At 36.0% G+C, this 22758-nt stretch overlaps 1 protein-coding gene across 7 annotated transcripts in view; it reads right to left on the reverse strand.

Annotated features, from left to right (window-relative positions):
- Window positions 1–875: 875 nt before the first annotated feature.
- The window catches only part of LOC144978624 (uncharacterized), a 35181-nt gene continuing 13298 nt past the window's right edge, over window positions 876–22758 (reverse strand). For 5 of the 7 annotated variants that reach the window (XM_078924917.1, XM_078924921.1, XM_078924922.1 and 2 more), the window contains exons 2-12: window positions 19861–20075; window positions 16368–16547; window positions 14507–14608; window positions 12939–13103; window positions 12343–12495; window positions 11036–11153; window positions 9896–10093; window positions 8452–8596; window positions 7194–7325; window positions 3855–3919; window positions 876–1702 (exon numbers count right to left, since the gene is read on the reverse strand). In XM_078924917.1, the coding sequence (XP_078781043.1) occupies window positions 3862–3919; window positions 7194–7325; window positions 8452–8596; window positions 9896–10093; window positions 11036–11153; window positions 12343–12495; window positions 12939–13103; window positions 14507–14608; window positions 16368–16547; window positions 19861–20075 (1466 nt within the window). In that variant the 3' untranslated portion in view covers window positions 876–1702; window positions 3855–3861. Of the gene's footprint in view, window positions 1703–3833; window positions 3920–7193; window positions 7326–8451; window positions 8597–9895; window positions 10094–11035; window positions 11154–12342; window positions 12496–12938; window positions 13104–14506; window positions 14609–16367; window positions 16548–19860; window positions 20076–22758 lie in introns of all 7 variants that reach the window. The other 2 variants (XM_078924918.1, XM_078924919.1) reach the window with 2 other exon arrangements.

The following is a 22758-nucleotide window of genomic DNA, read 5'->3' on the forward strand; positions in this document are numbered from 1 at the left end:
CCTGTCATATATCACTAGGGAGATTTCTTCTGCCATGACTTTTTAAATCACGGATTGTTACAGGGGGGTGGGGAGGGTGGAGGATTGGGGTGTGACTGTGAAGGTATGACAATTAAAAATAATAAGTTAGTATTGAGAAGAAAATATGTACATTACTCGTATTTCAATCGATTATATATATATGGTGTATATATATATATATATATATATATACACACCAATGTATCGGATAACATAATGTTATGGTTTATATTACACATAAAAACATCCCTACAATGAAATCAGTGTAGAGATTTTGAAAGACAATGTATGTACGAGTATGCCATATCAATAAGATAACAAAGAGAAGAATGGGAGAGGGGGTGATTTATTATCACAGTTTCTTCCCACCAGGCATACATTGGTTGCTTTATAACGATTGGATATATGTAAAAAGAAAAACATGTCAACCTCTTTGTTGTTAATCAATATTGTAAACAAAACTATATGTCCCACTGATAAAGAGTATCCAACTGGTTGTTGGGCACTTCGAAAGTTGTGAGCACTTTTCATGATAAGAGTCACTTTAAATAATTTTACATTACAACATTACAAACACGAAGAAAAATAAAATAAAATAAAAATCATACCAAATCAATAAATAATCCAACAACACCACACACAAAAATATGTCTCATACTCATGTATTTCAACAATCCTTTTGATAAACAAACTAAAAGGAATTCTTTTTAAATAATTACAGCCAGTTTTTTTTTCTAAAATTAAAATAAAAACAACCAAAAACTCACAGATTGAACTGTTCCAAAAATAAGTGAAGAAGACATTAAAATAAAAATTGTAAAGGTCCAATCATAAAACAAAAGAGCTAAAAAATATGAAAAAAATATAAGTATTTATTCAAAGCCAATTAATATGTGAGAAACTATTTTCTTAAAATGAGAGTAGAGCTGAAACATTTTAAAATTGTATAGCATTTAAAAGCAATGATCCTTTTCAAATCTTTATATAATGATGGTATAGTGCTTTGAAAAACAAGGAAGGAAAACAACAACAACAAAAAATTAAAACATATAAACCTCGTTTCCAATCATTAGGATGGCCCAAATTTTTTGTTTCATATTCCATTTTTTCTATATAGACCAGGATGTGAGTTCTGAGTGAAATATAATTACTCCAACTACTAATTATCTAAAGAGACCTTTTCGTCAATTAAAAATATAGATCATACCAACAAGAACAAAATATTACAGACCTCGAAATCAACAAGGAATGTACACATCAATTGCTTTTTTAAATAACCATTTTACTGCGTTACTGCCAATGTAACGAAACTTGATCCTTGTGTGTGTTGATGGGTAATTTATACATTCTTTTTCTATCATATTTTATAACTCAAACCATGACAGCTCGTCCTACATTTCCCCCTCCATCACTTCTCTATTTTTATTCATCAAAAATAATCTAGAATCATAAGGCAGCATTTTGAATTTTAAGTGAGTAGTTGATTGACAGTCTAACAGTCCAAGAATTCACTTGTTTCAATCAACGATGAAAGAATCTTTACAACTCTGTCCACAATAAATAACAACTTATGCGCTTGTGACAAAGTTAGTGGCATGACATAGGAGATGATTTCTCATCAAACCATCACAAGTGTAGTTGTTGTAAGACACTGCAGGGATATTTCAAAGGAAGGTCTATCCTGAGAAAGAGAAAGGAAAAATTGATCAATACAAGTTGGATAAAAAATCCCAAATTGAATAGGGACCAGGGGTCCCAATGGCTCAGCTAGTAGGGCACTCCCAAATTGAATAGGGACCAGGGGTCCCAATGGCTCAGTTAGTAGGGCACTCCCAAAATGAATAGGGACCAGGGGTCCTGATGGCTCAGTTAGTAGGGCACTCCCAAATTGAATAGGGACCAGGGGTCCTGATGGCTCAGTTAGTAGGGCACTCCCAAATTGAATAGGGACCAGGGGTCCTGATGGCTCAGTTAGTAGGGCACTCCCAAATTGAATAGGGACCAGGGGTCCTGATGGCTCAGTTAGTAGGGCACTCCCAAATTGAATAGGGACCAGGGGTCCTGATGGCTCAGTTAGTAGGGCACTCCCAAATTGAATAGGGACCAGGGGTCCCAATGGCTCAGCTAGTAGGGCACTCCCAAATTGAATAGGGACCAGGGGTCCCAATGGCTCAGCTAGTAGGGCACTCCCAAATTGAATAGGGACCAGGGGTCCCAATGGCTCAGCTAGTAGGGCACTCCCAAATTGAATAGGGACCAGGGGTCCCAATGGCTCAGCTAGTAGGGCACTCCCAAATTGAATAGGGACCAGGGGTCCCAATGGCTCAGCTAGTAGGGCACTCCCAAATTGAATAGGGACCAGGGGTCCTGATGGCTCAGTTAGTAGGGCACTCCTAAATTGAATAGGGACCAGGGGTCCCAATGGCTCAGTTAGTAGGGCACTCCTAAATTGAATAGGGACCAGGGGTCCTGATGGCTCAGTTAGTAGGGCACTCCCAAATTGAATAGGGACCAGGGGTCCTGATGGCTCAGTTAGTAGGGCACTCCTAAATTGAATAGGGACCAGGGGTCCTGATGGCTCAGTTAGTAGGGCACTCCTAAATTGAATAGGGACCAGGGGTCCTGATGGCTCAGTTAGTAGGGCACTCCCAAATTGAATAGGGACCAGGGGTCCTGATGGCTCAGTTAGTAGGGCACTCCTAAATTGAATAGGGACCAGGGGTCCCAATGGCTCAGTTAGTAGGGCACTCCCAAATTGAATAGGGACCAGGGGTCCCAATGGCTCAGTTAGTAGGGCACTCCTAAATTGAATAGGGACCAGGGGTCCCAATGGCTCAGTTAGTAGGGCACTCCCTTCACATGCAAAGGGACTGAGATCAATCCCGGGTGCAGTCGAGATTTTTAAAAATCTGACCCCCCTGTCCACCCATGAGTGATTGGGTAGCTGGGTCTCTTAGATCTGGTGGAAAGTACTTTACAATAGACTAGCATCCTATTCCTGTCCAAAGGGTAGCAAGCAATTGCTATTGTCCGTTTGACTCCGGTTCTATGGGCGGAATGGAATGGCTCTGAAGGACTACTTTTTTTTTAATAGGGACCATCAATTTGGACATAAAAATGAAAGATAAGGTATTATTCACTTGTTTCAAATCATCAAAAATCAAGGAAAGCAGAGATTTCAAAATCATGTCAAGAAAATACAGTGGGAAAACCCAAGAGTTGGAAACTCTGCATTACCACAAAACATGGGTAGAATGGGTAGGATTGAAAAAAAAAAAAAAAAAAAAAAAGAAAATCGTGATTTTATCAACATACTCCACTCTACTTTGGGATGGCAGAAAAGATATATGATGAAGTTTTTACTGTTAAATGATGCAGATCAAAATGTCACAACTTCTGAATTTAGCTTTGTTACACGAATGTACATTCACTTTTGATTATATACGTTATAGTAGAATATGTAAGTCTATGCACACATTCGTTTTTGAGCTCTTGTTAAGAATTTTCTTTTTATACCAAATTAAATATAAACTAAATTAAATCTCATTATACTTTCCAGTTTATTTTCTTTTTATTCTGTTCCAATGATTTATGTTTCTCAGTATAAAAAGCATAAAGGTTGGAGGCAAAAAAGGGCAGGAAAAATAATGATATTTTAAATGACATTAGAGGAATAGATTTTGCACAATTGTACAACACACAACTCTCTCCATTTTTTTCTCTGAATGATTCTAATTACCTTTCTCTTTTAAAAAAAATAAAATTAATAAGCAAATGAATCGAAAGGGGAGGGATGAAAAATATGACAGTACCTAAACAGAATTCCTACTCACTTTCAAGTCAAGATGCTTCACTCTTGGAGCACATGAGAGCCACTGCAAACATTTGCTTAGGAACGCTGGTTAGGGAAAGGAAAATAATCGTCATTGACAGAGGAAAGGATTGAAGTTTTCAATCCACAAAGGATAATTGACAACTTGCCTCATTTGGTCAAACCAATAATGAATGGGTAGGTTAATTAGCTTTCAATCTGGTAGAAAGTACTTAACATGCTCAGCGATATGGTCTTTGCTTCGTACCCGAAAGGTACGGAGTTCGACTACCTTCACGCTGTGTTGCCTTGAGCAAGCCATAGGTCACTTTGCAGCGCTGCACTGCGGCTGATGCCTGGGTTATTTCAGTCTTCCCTTGGAATAGATCCAAAAGAAAAATTTCCCCTTAGGGATGAATAAAGGGAATTTTTTAATTATTATTTTATTTTCTTTAATTTGCACCTTATTTTTTGTGGGTCTTCAAGATAAAACTGAAAATTGAACTGCCTAAAGTTGCTCCTCCATTGGTTGAAATCTCGCCTTACCCAAATTGCTAGAACAATGTCTTAGAATTATTTGGGCAATATTGTCTAAATGATTACTTTGTATTTTTACTCAGTGATCAATATAATATAAGATTTTTGAAGCACCTGGCAGACTTCTATTCTACAAAAATAATGAACGCTTTTGTAGCTCACTATCCATAATCGTGTGGCTCTTGCTGCTTAGAAAGGCAGATCACAAATATTCGTTATCTCTCTCAAAGTTATTCCACTACCTATTCGATGGACACAACAGATTTAAACAAGATAAGTATAAACACTTCTTAACAGCCGATTTTCAGTAGAAATTCAATCAGAATTTTCTTGATGGAAGATAATTATTTAGACATTCTGTGGAAACTTATTCAGAAGTTTCTTGATAGACGACAATATCTTCGATTTTCTGTTGAAAATTATTCAGAACTTTCTTAATAATGCTATCAATGATTTATTAATTCAGAAAAGTGAGTGGAGCAGGCACTTATGTTGGTAACAACAAGATATGAAGTGAGTAGAAAAGTGCCAGAAGACAATAGAGAATAAAAAATTTTTTCGCGGCGGTGGTGGGGTTTGAACCTGCGACCTTATTGGTACGACAACTCCGCCTGGCAGGTGAGAGCGTGGCTCTACCGTGTGAGCTATCCACGAACACAAAAATATTCGTTTCAAACCCAAAGTCATTTCTAGATCCCTCTCTCACCCACTTCTTGAGATCGCCGATTCGTTCGCCACCATCGCGAAGTAATTTTGACCAGCAGTTAAGCTTAATAGCCAATATTCTCATCACAAACATATAACATAGAAACGATTGAGACATTGAGTATGCTCCGGTGTATGGGGTGAATTTTTAATTCAGAAAAGTGAGTGGAGCAGGCACTTATGTTGGTAACAACAAGATATGAAGTGAGTAGAAAAGTGCCAGAAGACAATAGAGAATAAAAAAAATTTTCGCGGCGGTGGTGGGGTTTGAACCTGCGACCTTATTGGTACGACAACTCCGCCTGGCAGGTGAGAGCGTGGCTCTACCGTGTGAGCTATCCACGAACACAAAAATATTCGTTTCAAACCCAAAGTCATTTCTAGATCCCTCTCTCACCCACTTCTTGAGATCGCCGATTCGTTCGCCACCATCGCGAAGTAATTTTGACCAGCAGTTAAGCTTAATAGCCAATATTCTCATCACAAACATATAACATAGAAACGATTGAGACATTGAGTATGCTCCGGTGTATGGGGTGAATTTTTAATTCAGAAAAGTGAGTGGAGCAGGCACTTATGTTGGTAACAACAAGATATGAAGTGAGTAGAAAAGTGCCAGAAGACAATAGAGAATAAAAATTTTTTTCGCGGCGGTGGTGGGGTTTGAACCTGCGACCTTATTGGTACGACAACTCCGCCTGGCAGGTGAGAGCGTGGCTCTACCGTGTGAGCTATCCACGAACACAAAAATATTCGTTTCAAACCCAAAGTCATTTCTAGATCCCTCTCTCACCCACTTCTTGAGATCGCCGATTCGTTCGCCACCATCGCGAAGTAATTTTGACCAGCAGTTAAGCTTAATAGCCAATATTCTCATCACAAACATATAACATAGAAACGATTGAGACATTGAGTATGCTCCGGTGTATGGGGTGAATTTTTAATTCAGAAAAGTGAGTGGAGCAGGCACTTATGTTGGTAACAACAAGATATGAAGTGAGTAGAAAAGTGCCAGAAGACAATAGAGAATAAAAAATTTTTTCGCGGCGGTGGTGGGGTTTGAACCTGCGACCTTATTGGTACGACAACTCCGCCTGGCAGGTGAGAGCGTGGCTCTACCGTGTGAGCTATCCACGAACACAAAAATATTCGTTTCAAACCCAAAGTCATTTCTAGATCCCTCTCTCACCCACTTCTTGAGATCGCCGATTCGTTCGCCACCATCGCGAAGTAATTTTGACCAGCAGTTAAGCTTAAAAAAATTTTTATTATGTTATATGTTTGTGATGAGAATATTGGCTATTAAGCTTAACTGCTGGTCAAAATTACTTCGCGATGGTGGCGAACGAATCGGCGATCTCAAGAAGTGGGTGAGAGAGGGATCTAGAAATGACTTTGGGTTTGAAACGAATATTTTTGTGTTCGTGGATAGCTCACATGGTAGAGCCACGCTCTCACCTGCCAGGCGGAGTTGTCGTACCAATAAGGTCGCAGGTTCAAACCCCACCACCGCCGCGAAAAAAAAAATTTTTATTCTCTATTGTCTTCTGGCACTTTTCTACTCACTTCATATCTTGTTGTTACCAACATAAGTGCCTGCTCCACTCACTTTTCTGAATTAAAAATTCACCCCATACACCGGAGCATACTCAATGTCTCAATCGTTTCTATGTTATATGTTTGTGATGAGAATATTGGCTATTAAGCTTAACTGCTGGTCAAAATTACTTCGCGATGGTGGCGAACGAATCGGCGATCTCAAGAAGTGGGTGAGAGAGGGATCTAGAAATGACTTTGGGTTTGAAACGAATATTTTTGTGTTCGTGGATAGCTCACACGGTAGAGCCACGCTCTCACCTGCCAGACGGAGTTGTCGTACCAATAAGGTCGCAGGTTCAAACCCCACCACCGCCGCGAAAAAAATTTTTATTCTCTATTGTCTTCTGGCACTTTTCTACTCACTTCATATCTTGTTGTTATCAATGATTTAGACATTCTGTGGAAAATTGTTCAGTAGTTTCTTGATGGAAGACAATGATTTAGACTTTCGTGGGAAACTAATTCATAATTATTTTTTTTAATGTGCAAACAATGATTTAGATTTTCTGTAGAAACTTACGCTTCACTCAAGACGTAATTCAAGGATGACAATGTGCGCCATACAAGCCTTTTCCTCTCTTTGGAATTTAAAACTTTGTATCGAATGATGGGCAGGATGTTGTCAATGAATCTCATGAACCAAATTTGGAACCTGGGAAAAAATGTCAAAATGAATCAAAGTAATGTCATTACTAAGCAATATCAGAATCGGGGATGTTTCGTTTGAACATTTGTAACTTCGAAAGATATTTTGAAATATATGTGATCCATCACCTCAAAACCTTGACATGTTTGGATGATTTAGATACTGAAAATTGAATTCAAAAACAACGTTAAGAGGCTTGGGTTAAATTTCTTTTATTTAGGAGAAAACTTAAAGTTTCCTACAGATAAAAATGTCAAATGTTAAATTTCACATCTTTTTAACTTTAAATTCACTTTTCAGCATCTCATTCACTCCCGACCTCGCCAAATTGGATGGCGATCATACACTGAAAAAAAGACCAGGTGATCAATTAAAGCCTCAATAAGACTGGATGAGGTCACATGATGTTGAGTCAATACATGCAGTGACTGTAAAGTGATTGTATAAGGTGTCTGTATGACAGACAATACAATGTCTCACCAGGTCTGCAGCTTAGCAAACAAACAAAAAACAACAAATAAACAAAAAAGTCTTTGGTGTATCTTTTTTTTTTTTTACAAGATTAGGGTGAAACTGTCCTCCCGAATAAAAATATATTCTGTAGTTTAAATAAATGAAAAGAACCTTAGAAATACATTGTACAATAGAGAGCAAAAATGACTAAGATTTTGAAAAAAATGAGTACAATCCTTCAAAAACTATAATTAGCACTAAATTTGATGATGAGCAATTAGACCATACTAGCAATATTATTATTGATAATTTAAATTAACAAACAAACTTACTCTTTATAGAAAATTATAGACAACATAAATAGTATCCACTTCCAGAATCAGTTATAAATCTGATATGACCCACCCAGATAATTCTTTGAACTCCTTATATGAATGTCCATGGCAACAAACAGATAAAAGTGTTTAATTACACTAAAAGACGGTATGTATGATTGTCAAAAATTCTTAAATAATAACAATTTTAATAATACATACACTCCTGATCAAAATGTGTACTATGAATAAAAATGCGTAAGAATACGCAATTTTTATGTAAGACTGGCACCACTGGATATGAAATGGAAAGGGCAGAGGAAATTTTAATCACCTGAGTATTCTAACGCCTAAAGACAACATACCGAATGGCCAACTCTGCTGCTGTTATGGTCCCTGCATAAATGATCTCCACAACATTCCATAAAAAGGCACCAAGACTGGCCCAGATGGACTTGTTTTCGCCAGACAATTTCTTCTTTTGATAAACGACGATAGCTGTTTGGAATTCTGTAGAAAGGAAAAAGAAAAAAAAAATATTAACATCATTCAATTCTCTGAACAAAGTAGTCCTTCATAACCATTAAGCGCATAAAGCTTGAGATTATCACCATTATATAGCGTGAAATGGATAACTGCTTACTATCCTTTTGATAGGACACTATTCTATTCTATACGAAAAGTACTTTCCACCAGAATTTTCAGACCTGGCTAACCAATCACTACTGGGTGGACAGAGGAGTCGAAAAAATTCTCTCCAGAATCGATCTCAGTCACTTTGAGTACGAAGTGAGTGCTCTACCAACTGAGCTATCGGGACCCCCTGTCAACAATAAGCACATGTATAAATGTGACCCAGCACATCCATCTAGTGCAATTTTATGTTGGGATGAATTAGATGAGGAATATTGAGCATAAACTCAAAATGATCTGAACTAGGAAATTAAAGATTTTGAAAGGTTAAGAAACAATAAGTCCCTCTTCTTAATAAAAACATTTATTTCTATTCAGCTCATATTATTAAGGTTAAAATTAAATTTTAAGTCTCAAGTTCATTCCAACGTAATACAATTATTGATCTCTTTGGATGTTGTAATGGAAATACTCTCAACAACTATATTAAAAGAGCCCATATCATGCTAGTATCTACCATTTTCCTCCCTCGGCTCTGAAATAACCTGAATTGTAGGTTATTTCTGAGCCGAGGGAGGAAAATGGTAAATACTAGCATGAACAAACATATTTGCAGGTCTGATAACCGGACGCAATTATGGGCTCTTTTAACATTGTTGTAATGGAAAATATTTTGGGTTAGTTTAAGTGTATTTCCATTACAACAATAAGATCCATAACAATTTTGGGCTAACAAACCTGCAAATAAGCATGGCAAATATCGAACACAAAGAACAGTTATACGAATTCAAAAGAGTTCCATGTCTGCAACACTCAAGGCCAGGTGATCAACAAGTGAGGCATGAGAGAATAGTTCAAAGAGGGATTCTGGCAGCAATTACACCCTGTTTGTGTCCATCCTGAGGAACAAGATCCCTACCAAAGTCACTCTTAGAGAAAAACACTTCTTAAACGAAAACCCAAAATTATATATATAATGTGACTGCCATCATCACAGAAGATGACTCGAGCTAGGATCTGGGCAAAACCTGTTTGTCTAATCCTGGGACAAGGGCAGAAAGCCACACAGAAAGGGACACCATATATGGCGACAGAAGACCCTCCTCACTGGCCTTACCAGTCTTTCTGCTTGCTTACACAAATTAAAAAACAAAAACAACTCCAAAAATCCCTCACCTTTTTGTACATCTTCTGGTAGCTCGGACATCAAGGCCTTCTTTTTGTTCTTTTGACAAGGGACACAACTAAGGGAGACCCGAATCTTGGCATCTGACGCCAGACATACGGAACACTTACAATGAGCGTGGCCAATGTTACATGGTGACGAGTGGAGGGTGGCCCTGGTCATCAGGTGTTGCTTACAGCATAACAGGTCTGAATATGGAATAAAAGGGATGAGCATTTTATAAAAATTATTATTAATGTCATCATTCATTATAATTATCATTATCAATATTATTATTATCATCATCATCATCATTATTATCATTATTATTTTTATTATTAGTAATATCATTATCATTCTTATTATTATTATCATTATCATCATCGTCGTTGTCGTCATCATCATCATCATTTTCATTATTATTATTATTATTATTATTATCGTTATTATTATTATTATTATTATTATTATTATCGTTATTATTATTATTATTATTATTTATTATTATTATTATTATTATTATTATTATTATTATTATTATCATTATTATTATCATCACATAGCAGCCAACTTTTCAAAGAGCTAAAACAGGACATCACAACACACAACACCGCATGACCCATTATTATTATTATTATTATTATTATTATTATTATTATTATTATTATTATTATTATTATTATTATTATTATTATCAGTTTTATTATAGGATATAATCTTGATTGAAAGCTTTTTGCGTGCCATGTTTCAATTTGCTAGACGAAAAAAGGCATAATCCTGGGACATGTATGGGCCATTTCCATATAATTAAACAATCAATATTTTTTCTTTAAATTTCTTTAGATTGCAAAACCAGGACAGTTTCAATATTATCTGGACAGACGGCTGCTATGTCATCATCATCATCATCATCATTATTATTATTATTATTATTATTTATTATTATCACTATTTTCTTTTTTCTTCTTCTTCTTCTTCTTCTTCTTCTTCTTCTTCTTATTATTATTATTATTATTATTATTATTATCATTATTAATTTTATTACTATTTTTATCATTATCATTTTTATAATTTATCAGGGTCAGCATTAGAGAGGCTTAAACCTAATGGCTTCTTGTCGCATATCCCTGAAGTGAAAGTAAAGTTCTTACCTTTCTCACTTAAATATCGCAAACAGTCATTATAGCCCTCCTGGCACAGCTTCAACAGCTTGGAGGGCTCCATCGGGTTTAGGGCATGACTCAGTCTGAAGATGTTATCTTCACTAGCCTGGAAATAAAGCAACACATTATTTAAATAAATTCATCTTTAAAATAAATATAATACAGGGCTGCCTACTTGAAATTTAAAGAATTCGTAGTTTCCATGGGGAAAAACGAATAAGTCACTTTGAATAGCTGTAGAAAGAAACAATTTTCCCTCCACATGGTCCAAAAATGCTCCAAAGTCCTGAATACAGGTTCTAAGAAGCTAGACTTTCCTTCTCAACAAGATTTATTGAGTCAGAGAGAGTGAGTTGTGCAGCTCTGCAGCTGAAGCCAAAAATTTGTATTTCTACGAATTTTTCGTAGTACTAGGCAGGTCTGTATAATATATACATTATACATATTCATATATCTTATCGAATTCAATTTGCTCCACAATACATTTATGCACTTCACAATACTTCATTTTTTCACATAAGACATGTCTGTAATATATAGTAACCCCATTATCAGCTAAGCAGATGCTAAAATTTGAATTAAAAACCAAAATGATCAGATTAAAGAAAATTTAAGTACTTTGAGGATTACAAGACAGCTTAAAATTTCTTCATAAATTCATCCTCATAAATTCATATTAAATATCTCATGTTCATATGAATAAACAATCTGATAATTTTGTACAATATACTTTGAAGTTGAATTATAACTAAAATCATACAGACTATAAATAAAAGGGCGAGTTTCACAGCAGCACAGCCTTAGTTTCATACCCAAAAGGCACACAATTCAATTCCCTGTCGCATTGTATGACCTTGAGCAAGCCAATACTCCCTAGCTCACTTTGCAACTACTTGGGTCATTCTAGTCTTCCCTTTGAAAATATCCTAAAGATAACTTTCCCAGTGGGAATGAGTAATGAGAATTTTATTCCTGGCTTTATCATTTCAAATTCTTATTCTTTTAAAATGCTTTTAACTCACTCAAACCTAGAAATTTTTGCTACTTTTCAAATTTGGAAAAAATGTATCAAAAATGAGCATGTGCATAGATAGTTTTATTCACTACCATTAACATGTAAAAACTAAAAACATTAGCTTTGAAACTACGCCTATAATTTGTCTCAGAAAAATGCAATGAATAGGCATGGGATAAGAGTGACTCTGATAAACTACGGATATAGTCGGTGTCAGGGTTGAGTGAGTTAAAAAACAAAATGCTAGACACCATATCCCCAAAAATGTTCTGTAATTCACCTGCATGCTAGTGTTGCCTAAATCCAGAGAAATATCCAGGGCTGTCAAATCACGGGGGCAAATGTCAGACTCTCCAGCAAATGGACACACAGTGATTGTATTTGAGTCGAAAGATGGAATGTTGTCCGAGAATCCACCATCAAATGACATATACTGTTGAAGAGAAAAAAATATATATCTATTAAATCTGGAACAAATTTGTGTCCATAAATCCAAAGTTATACAGTATTATTGATTTGTTTAATACAAAATAAAATGCCCAAAAAGAAGAATTACAGAATCAAGGACACATGAGTGTGCTTTAATAAGATTAAATGGGTTAAAATATTTTTCTTGTATCCTAAAGCATCCTAAAATCCTAATGCAAATTTGTCTTCCTTTGAGAATAAAATCCTTTCTTTTCAGATCTACCTAAATAAAATTAATTAATTGATAAATTTCATTTTTTTTTCAAATCCTACCATTCCTCCTCCGTCATTCTCCCTTGTTTCATCATCTTAGTCTTAATCTGGCATACCTTTATGTTTCAATTCAAGTGTTATCAAATGAGAGGCAAAATTTCTAATTTAAAAAAAAAAAATTCTCAAGAAATTCACCTTGAATTCGCCACTGAGTAACTCCCTCAAGACATCAATAACGAAATCGTCAAAGCCTTCCAATCTGGAGGAAACACTCCTGGGCATGCCTGGGATCTTCTGGACAACTCTGCTGGTTTGGGTGATCCCCTTCAGACACAGGTCTAGGAGCATCTGAATGTAGGACTGAGAAAGGAAAAGAGTGGAATTAGGATTGGATTTGGTTTGATAACCTTTTTTAATGAGGAAAGTCATGAATAACTCCAAAAAATGTTGTCATTATCAAATAAACATAGCATTCTTGATCTCATTTTGACTACAAGAAGGATTTTATTCCGCAATAACTGAACTTGGCAAATATCTTCATATACTTCATATATTATTACTACACTGACCGACAGAACAAACAAAAAGAATTTGGTGATACAACAATGAGAATTTTAAAAATTTGGTCAAGTGTCAGTCTGTGAAAATGTCAAATGTAAAGTTTTTTTTAACATTGGATATATAAAATGTTGAGAGAAAATGTCAGTGTGACAATATCAGGTTTTATTTCTAATTCTACATAACATCAGAGAGAACATAATTGCTCTTTGTTTTTCAAGCAAAGTCATGCTTTTGCATTATAATCTAATAATGTCCAGTATATATTGTAGTCTAATAATTTTAATCGCCATTCATAGAATTGAGTGAGCATTTAGAATGAAAGAAATGATGGTGCGTGACTAGTTCATGATCACTTCCAGGTCCACAAAAATTCAAATACGAGAAACATTTTACAATTATCTTGAATATCATTACGTCTCTATGGGTCAGATACGTCTTTTTGAATGTCAAAAAAGCAAAGATCTTTCACATTTATGTGCCAAACTTTACTTTCTTTCCCTTTTGAATGTTTTTCATTATGGTGAATAATATCCACAAACACAAAAAATACTTGAAATTGTCTTAAAAACTACCCTTAAGGTATATAAATCAATCGGGATCTTCAATAACCAGAGAAAATAGTCCATACAGATGGATAGATGACTGTAATGGAGAGAAGCAGATATGTAAAGTTGTGTGTGTTGAGGTGTTTACAGAACATCGACCTATTTATAATTTGTTATTTTTGTTTTTGAGTTGTTTTTTTTTTAAACGAAAGTCACTGTTAATACTAATACTTTTCCATAACACTAACACCAACAGATTATTCTCATCAACCTCGTCAATAGCAACTTTTTCTAACACTAAGATTAACCCAAAAATATTTCTCTAACATTAACATTAATCCCAACATCTCTCTCTCACGCTACCCTAACACCTTTCACTAACACTAAAATTAATCCAAACATCTTTATCTTTCTCTCACTCTAATATTAATTCAAACACAATTCTCTACCACTAACAATAATTTCAACATCTTTCTCTAGCATTAATATTAATCCCTCAATCTTTCTCTAACCCTAGCAGGCAGCTTTCTCAATCATCAACAACAAACACTAACAACTTTCTCTAGCACTAACACTAACACAAAACTTTCTCTAGCACTAACATTAACGCAAAACTTTCTCTCGCACTAACATTAACACCTTTGAATGAAATATTACCCTATTATTCTCAGACAACCTTCCACTAGCACTGTTCACATCACATATAACGTCCAATAGGGATTCAGACGGTCTCAAGTTTATCTTCTCCTCCTCCTCCTCCTGAAATGAAATTAAGTTGTCAAGTTGCTTCGCCCTACTTGTCTTAACCACTATAAACATGTCAAAGCTCCCTTTTTTAGAGTGTATGATAAACGTATCTTTACGTCATCTGCTAAAAAATAATTTACAGCAGTTTTTGAACTTGAATTTGGAATGAATCAAATTTCCATCAACACCATATTCTCTATACAGCAATTAAACCTTTTATATTGCTCATGTTTATAATACATTAGGAATAAACATGGAGAATACTGGGTAATGTAAATGTTCTGCTCGAAGTTTTTTTTGTTTGTTTGTTTGTTGCTTTAGGTCTCTTCCAACACAATTGAGGTTATATGAGAGACCGCTGAAACAAAAAAACAAGCAATCTAACAAAAATAGTACAAATGTAAATCAAAATCATAACCTAAAGATATCATAAGCTAAATTATAAATAACCAAGAACAAACAGGCAGAAGATTTACAGAAAAAAAAATATCCCCTGTCAAAAATACAATCACAAACCAAAGAAGCAGGATAGGCTAGTAAAGAGAAGAAGAAACGACATCACTATCGGATCGTACACCCATGCGAACATCATAGGTATATGATTCAAGGGTGATGCTCCCATCCAACCACCCGCCTGCTCGAAGTTGAAGAAATAAATAACAATGTGAAATTGAATGTAAGCTTCAATTTAATTGCAAAAACAGATCAAATGAACGTTTCGGGTTTCCCCTTTATCAAAATAACAGGATGAATGAAACACTACAGATGAATGAAATCATGTGGTAATGGCGTTGTTAAGATGAATAAACAAAACAGTGTTTTTACATTGAATTTCACATTGTTCTTTATTAGGAATCAACAGAGAATTCAATTTTAATTTTAATTTTAAACAAGAGTAAGGGAACAGGTTCTGGTCCCTCTATCCATCTAGCAGAGTACACAATACTTTGAAAAAGACAAAACAATTCAATGGCTACTTGTTTTTAACTACAAACGCCAGCTCTCGCAGAGCTCATTCATGTTTCCGAAGAATTACTCCAACCATGCAAATTGTCAATGACATTGTATAATAAGAACATTTTGAGTACGTTTAGTGGATAGGGATTGTACTTTATAAATGATCAAGTTTTCAAGTTTCATTATTCAAGTGGGTTCCCCTTCAAAAACCTTTGCAGTCTTGTTTCAAACTCTATTATAAATTCATTTGTTTGGTAACATGCAATAAGCATAAAAGATTTAAGCAAATAATAAAAATGATGAAATGAATTGTAAACTTCAATTTCTTAAACACAGACTAATGATGTGGCCATGGAAAGTTCTCGATTGTAAATAACAATGAAGTCATCCTTTAAATTTTTTTTTTATAACTGAGCTTTTATATAGCGTACTATCCACTAAATGTGCTCAAAGCGCTTTACAAGGGGTCCCTGGTCAACAGCAACATTTAACATTACGGAGGGACATGACGCCTGTTAGGCGATATTACAATTGTTTTGAACAGAGACATCACTGTTAACGGCCAGGTACTTATTTTACACCTGAGTACGATTAGAGAATGTAAGTAAAGAGCCTTTTCCAAGGACTATGTGCCAAGAGAGGTTAGAACCCAGGATCTTCTGATCCGAAAATAAGTGTCATACCACTAGACCACATCGCCGTGCTGTTGGTTAAATGGAGGTTTACACTCAATTTCATCATTCTTTTTCACTGACACAATATCAGTATATCAGTATATGCATTTCATTTTAACCAGCTAAGACCAAAAACTTACCCTTTGCTCTACAGTTCGATGGTCATTATCTGCTTCATGTCTGCGCTGTTCCCTCTTCCTCCTCTTTTCCTTCTCCCCTAATTTGGGGAAAACGTTGCCCACTTCTACAAAGGAATCTGCAGAGATGGCAGGAGGAACCCAGCCCAAAAAGCCAGGAACGAAGCAGGTGGCAATCAGGCACTGGAAGATGGAAAAAATAATGAAAAATAAATGTCAACTTATCTGAAAAATGGAGAGTAACCAACAGCAGAATAATTTTTTTTGTTGTTTGTTGCTTTAGGTCTCTTCCAACACAATTGAGGTTATATGAGAGACCGCTGAAACAAAAAAACAAGCAATCTAACAAAAATAGTACAAATGTAAATCAAAATCATAACCTAAAGATATCATAAGCTAAATTATAAATAACCAAGAACAAACAGGCAGAAGATTTACAGAAAAAAAAATATCCCCTGTCAAAAATACAATCACAAACCAAAGAAGCAGGATAGGCTAGTAAAGAGAAGAAGAAACGACATCACTATCGGATCGTACACCCATGCGAACATCATAGGTATATGATTAATAAAGATTTAGGACCTCGAGTTGAAGAATAAAGTGAATATCTGTGGAAAGCAGCATGAAAGTCAATAAGAGGAAAAGGAAATGAAGTTGACTTATACACTCTATCCCTTCTTCCTGAAGGTCATGCTAAAATCTTGCTAAAGACCCAACCATGTTGTGGTTATTGTTTAAAATTAAAGGATTTATTAATAAATAAAAATGAAAAGCATTTTGTAAAGCAACTTCCCATGGATTAACATGACGGATGCTCTTTAAATGTGTCATTTATTTCCCCAATTGTCCACATTTGACCAACATTCAATTTCATACATTACGAGTCTCCTGTTAAGTGCACTTTTTGTACAAGCATTTACACTGCATATAGTCAGATAGTACTCATTCACATCCGAGAACAGTGGGGCACAATTGTAAAATGTCTTACCCAAGGACACAAATCTTGGAACTTGGGTATTCTGATCATTGTCACCCAACCAGTCATTTACATTGCTCATCAACATCACTTGATTTAGTGAGAAGACAAGACATTGTACCTCTGAGCCATTAAAAAAAAACCCACTCGATTAATGTCCCTTTAATTTAACTACATTTAAAACATTTAAATTGGGGGCAGATGACCTGAGAATCTAGCCTATCTTTGATCTTCTAAAGTATTATAAATAACGTCTCTTTGACTGAATCTCACATGCCTGCCGATTTAATCATCACTCCTTGACAAATTGCTGACATCATAACGGTCTCCACAATAATAATAATAATAATAGGGCCATCTACCCACGGTAACTGTAACATTCAACAAACGATGCCATATTCCTGTCCACCCAAGCCTGGCTGACATAACAGATAATACAACAGACCTGCCAACCCATAATACCAGTATAACAGAAGTGTACTTCCCTTTTTTTTTCTCGCAAGATCCAAAAAAAAAAAAATCCTTTTTGTGTCAATTTCGGGTGTTTTTCTGGTTTTGTTTTTGTTTTGTTTATGTTTTTTGGGGGTTTTTTTTGTTAGTTTTTTTCTTTCGTTTTTCTTTTTTTTTTTTTAAAGATTTTTCTTTATTTCGATAAATCTGAATAGGTAGCCAGTCTGGAAAATGGAAAATGGTTGGGGGTGTAGATAATAACCGTGGAAAAAAACGGGGGTTGGCAACTCTGTATCAGTAACAAGCTACAACTGCGTACACCACTGACACTGACCGATAGAACAAACAACAGATAGGTGATAGTGATAGTGTAGTGAGATTTTTGAAAATTCGGCAAGTCAGTGAAAATGTCAAATGTCAAGGTGACATCGGATACCGTCATATTCAATAGGATGTTGAGGAACAAAATGTCGTTGTGACATTATCAATTTTTTTCTCCTACGAACATCTTTTCAATGAGAACACTGAAACCTGCTCTTCTGTTGTTTGTTGTTGTTGTTTTGATTTGTTTTGTTTATTTTTATTTGGGGGGGGGGGGGGGGGGGGGTTCTTCATGACAAATTATGCAAGGTCATTTTAATTCACTTTTTCCCCCTTTTCTTTTCATCCGACCTGCATCTACTTATTTGTAGGTCTGATAACCCAAATTGTTATGGGCTCATTTTTGTAATTGGAATACGCTCAAACCAACGCAAAATGTCCATTAGAACCATGTTAAAACATGCCCATAATTGCGTACCTAGACTTTTCATCGCATTCTTTACCTGCGGACGAGTCCCCGAACTGATGAATCTTTGGAGTGGTTTTAGAAGGACGACATGAACAAGAACAGAGGAAACAGGACTCCAGTAAGACCAAATTCTTCTTCTTCTTCTTCTTCTTCTTCTTCTTCTTCTTCTTCTTCTTCTTTATTATTTTCTTCTTATTATTATTATTATTTTATTATTATTATTATTATTATTATTATAATAATAATAATAATAATAATAATAATATTATCATTATTATTATTATTATTATTCTTATTATTATTATTATTTGAAATAGCTTTATAAAGCGCATTGTTGTCCTTTTTTTTCCAGGCGTTCTTTGTACCCGGCATATTAAACTGGAAATTGGATTCCCACTGGTATAAAAACTAATCTTTTAAGTGTATGTTCATTCCGACACCCAATCATAGTAAGCTGCGGTTCAACGACACCAGACGCCGATTTGAATGAATCATTCACGGGGCTACACAAAGCAGTCAAGGTAAACACGTACTTAACACACATCACGCCTGACACACTTCATCGCTATATTTATTAAATTATTATAACTTGCATTTCTTTATTCTTCTTCTGTACTAATACTAAAACCCAGTATAGATAAAACGGAAAGAATATGTGCCATGAGTTGCATAACAAAATACTTGGGTTGTAGTTATGATTTTTTGAAAGGGAAAGACGAAAAATAAAAAATACTACCAGATGGTAGGGGCAAAGACTTTTCATTTTCATGACCTATGACACGGGAAGATAAAAATACTGAGTCATTTTGAGTAACTGAAGAAACCGTTTGAAGCTGTTTCATACCATAGTGTTTTGAGAGCTTAACATTTACAAAAGATCCCCAGAATCAAGAACCCGGCACCAAAAGCATCGCATGAGTAGCATTTCTTAAACAAACACGTAGAAAATTTGGAAAATGAAGGGCTTGATCTTAAAACTTTCCGTATTTACGTTGGGGTTGTTGTTTTTTTTTTTTTTATCTTCCCATTTTGAAATTGATATGTAAATCATGTGTTCTCCAAACCTTCATTTTCCGATATATTAGTATTAGAGTCTAGTTATATTTACTACAAGCTATTGTTACGCAAATGAGACTATGGCTAAACCCTTTTTTTTTGTAAATAAAGTTCGAGGTACGAGGACAAATTATATATAAAGTGGTTAAAACAATATTAAGAAATAACGTGATTTTCCAAAGTTTCTCTGATTTCACAAATGGCACCATTATTTATAATTTTACCTGAATGAGGTGTTGTTTAGATTTGAATTCTGTGACCAGTCCACACTCCATCCCATCCACCACGGTCATGGAGATGTACAGGCGATTTCGGAGCTTGATGTGAGCGTCCTCTGGCAGGTAATGCTGTAGGAGATCGTTCAGTTGACCACGGAGGTCGTGGGCCTCTTTGTCTCTCACCGTTGCGGCTATGTCCAGTAGAATCTTGGTCATTTCTCCTATTTTATTCAATAGAGGAAAATAGGACATCATTCATTTCTCGAATGTGAAGATTTTTAAAAATTGACACCCCTGTTTAAAATATTATCATTAAAGCCTCAATACACACCAGACATAGCTTCAGTAATACTTACCAGCTTTCCCGTTTTGTTTGCTTTGCTTTTAGAAAAAAAACGATTATTGTCATTTTAATTTTTTTTTCCAGATTCAAGAGCACATCTCTCTCTCTCTCTCTCTCTCTCTCTCTCCCTCGGGACCAAAACGATCGGAATGTAACGGAGGACGATCTAGACAAAATATGGTTCTGGAGCATAATCTGTATAGGAACTCGTAAACCAGATAAGAGTTCCGTTTAGCTATTAGGGGGGCACTTTCCAATGACGGTCCGAGAAGAAGAAGAAGAAGAAGAAGAAGAAGAAGAAGAAGAAGAAGAAGAAGAAGAAGAAGAAGAAGAAGAAGAAGAAGAAGAAGAAGAAGAAAAAGAAGACTTGCATACAGTCAGCTGAGTTGTGTAACATCAACTGCGATAAGAGGGTTGCATTGTAGAAGACCTTGGTCTGAAGGATAAGGCCATTTATTCACGTTGCGGAGATGCGCAGCGCGGCCGATAAGAGCACGTTGGTGTAACGAATGAATTTGGACCGGCCTTTGCTGTTTAAAAAGTCTGAACGATCCTTTAACTCATAGTCTGGTACTTCTTCAAGAATCGCGTCTCTATATATTACCAACGACCACCATAAGAAATACATATAGGAGTGTGTTGTCTTCATTCGTGCGTAAGTCTTAAGCTTACATCAGATATTACTACTGATCGCATTGATTGCATTACTAATAAATACTAACTTCGTCTCACTATTCCCTTTCTTTTGATGATGGTACCCGTGTATTGTGACTCACTTTTTGGGAAGTATCCGACTGTGTATAAGTCAACGAATGATATCGTCCTAGAAAAAGCAGTAAAAAAGTTTCACCCCCCCCCCCCCCTCATAATGCCTTTCTCGTGCGAGGATGGAACATCGAACATTTTCCTTCCTTCCGTCTTCGGCGACTATGTGGCCGTTCCGTTTGACACTGGCCAACGGGCTGCCAGGTCCCTGGTTCACACCCCCTCATGAGCGGCACAGTCCAAAGAAAAGAGAGTCTTTACCCGCATTCTCTCACCGAACTAAGATATATAATAGAGTACAACTCTAATGTCACCTCTGGTGGTTGTTCTTTTAAAATCTGTAATCACGGTTAACAACGCTTCACAGTCGTCATGTCTAGTCCAACGAGTTCAACGTGTCTGTTGACTCGAGACCCCCTGCAATGGCCTTAGAGTTAGACCATAATTTGTGGATATTGCTCTATGTAGAAACCCAAGCCCCCCCCCGCCCCCCCCACTTTGTTGTAGAATAATGATAAAAATGCAGAATTATTATCCATTTCTATGAATCAACAGTGCCTACTCTCCCATTGTTGTTCTCTCTCACTCCCGATAGACACGGAAATGTTGAAAGAACAAGAAAGATGCAATACGATTGACACAAAACGTCACACGCCATGCCATGTTAACAAGATAACAAAAACAACTACAACAACAATGTCTGACACGCCATCAATAAAACAATGTCAAGAATGACCCCCGTGAATAACATTACACGATAGAATTGTTGAATATTGAATGGCCATCAACCATTATGCCATCAACCCAGCGACATCTATATTATTATGAAGTCCTAGCATCAACCACATGGCTGGTGTCAAACCACATGAAGTGAAGTGACAACATGACGCATTAATTCTTCACACACTATGTGCTAATGTATACTGCTTGTCGTTGTTGCCCACCCCAACCCACCTCCACATCCTGTATCAATTATAAATGGTTATACCTTCCCCCCCCCCCCCCAATCCCAACATCCCCCCTGAAAATCACTTCGTTTTAATATTATTATGATTATGATATTGAGGGCATTCATAAAATAAGTGGGGCGGGAGGCAGTAAGATAATATCGTTTTCAAGAGTGTGATTTCTTTTCTTTTTCTTTTTACGGGATTTTTATGTTATTTCAGCACGAGAAAAGAATAAGGAAAAAAATGCCTCATGTTTAGCTGCGCTTGACTTACGAGCGCCAGAGAAAAAGATGTAGATCTCAAAAAGCAATCTATCCATGGATGTATCAAGTCCAGAAAGACAAACAAACATCGAGAGAGACACGCTCAAATAATATTATACATACTATTACAATGTCACTATATCAACAAATTTGCATTTGACCCTGTCAGTGAAGTAACCCAAACGGAGTTGGGGTAAAACGTATTCATCTTATTCTTTGACATGGATAATTTAAAAAAGGAAGAAGGAGGAGGAGGAGGAGGAGGAGGAGGAGGAGGAGGAGGAGGAGAATAAGAAGAAAAAGAAGAAGAAGAAGAAGAAGAAGAGCCAATATTATAGACAATGGTTTATGTGTCGATTTCTGGTGTCCTATACAACACCCGTTGTTTGCCAAATAATTTTTTAAAAACTTCCCTGACCTAGATTTTATTTACACAACTGACCATTCGTATTATAAACGATGATCAATCATCAAATACAAGGTAGCAGTCAGTAGTTATCGCATTTGCTCTAAATGTAACATAACACATCGGCTACACACACGAGACAATTTCTCATCAACCGAGATGAAAAATATAAGTATC

Source organism: Berghia stephanieae, chromosome 8 (assembly GCF_034508935.2).
Source record: "Berghia stephanieae isolate SIO BIC M18660-M18661 chromosome 8, UCSD_Bste_1.3, whole genome shotgun sequence".
NCBI classification, from domain to species: Eukaryota; Metazoa; Mollusca; class Gastropoda; order Nudibranchia; family Aeolidiidae; genus Berghia; species Berghia stephanieae.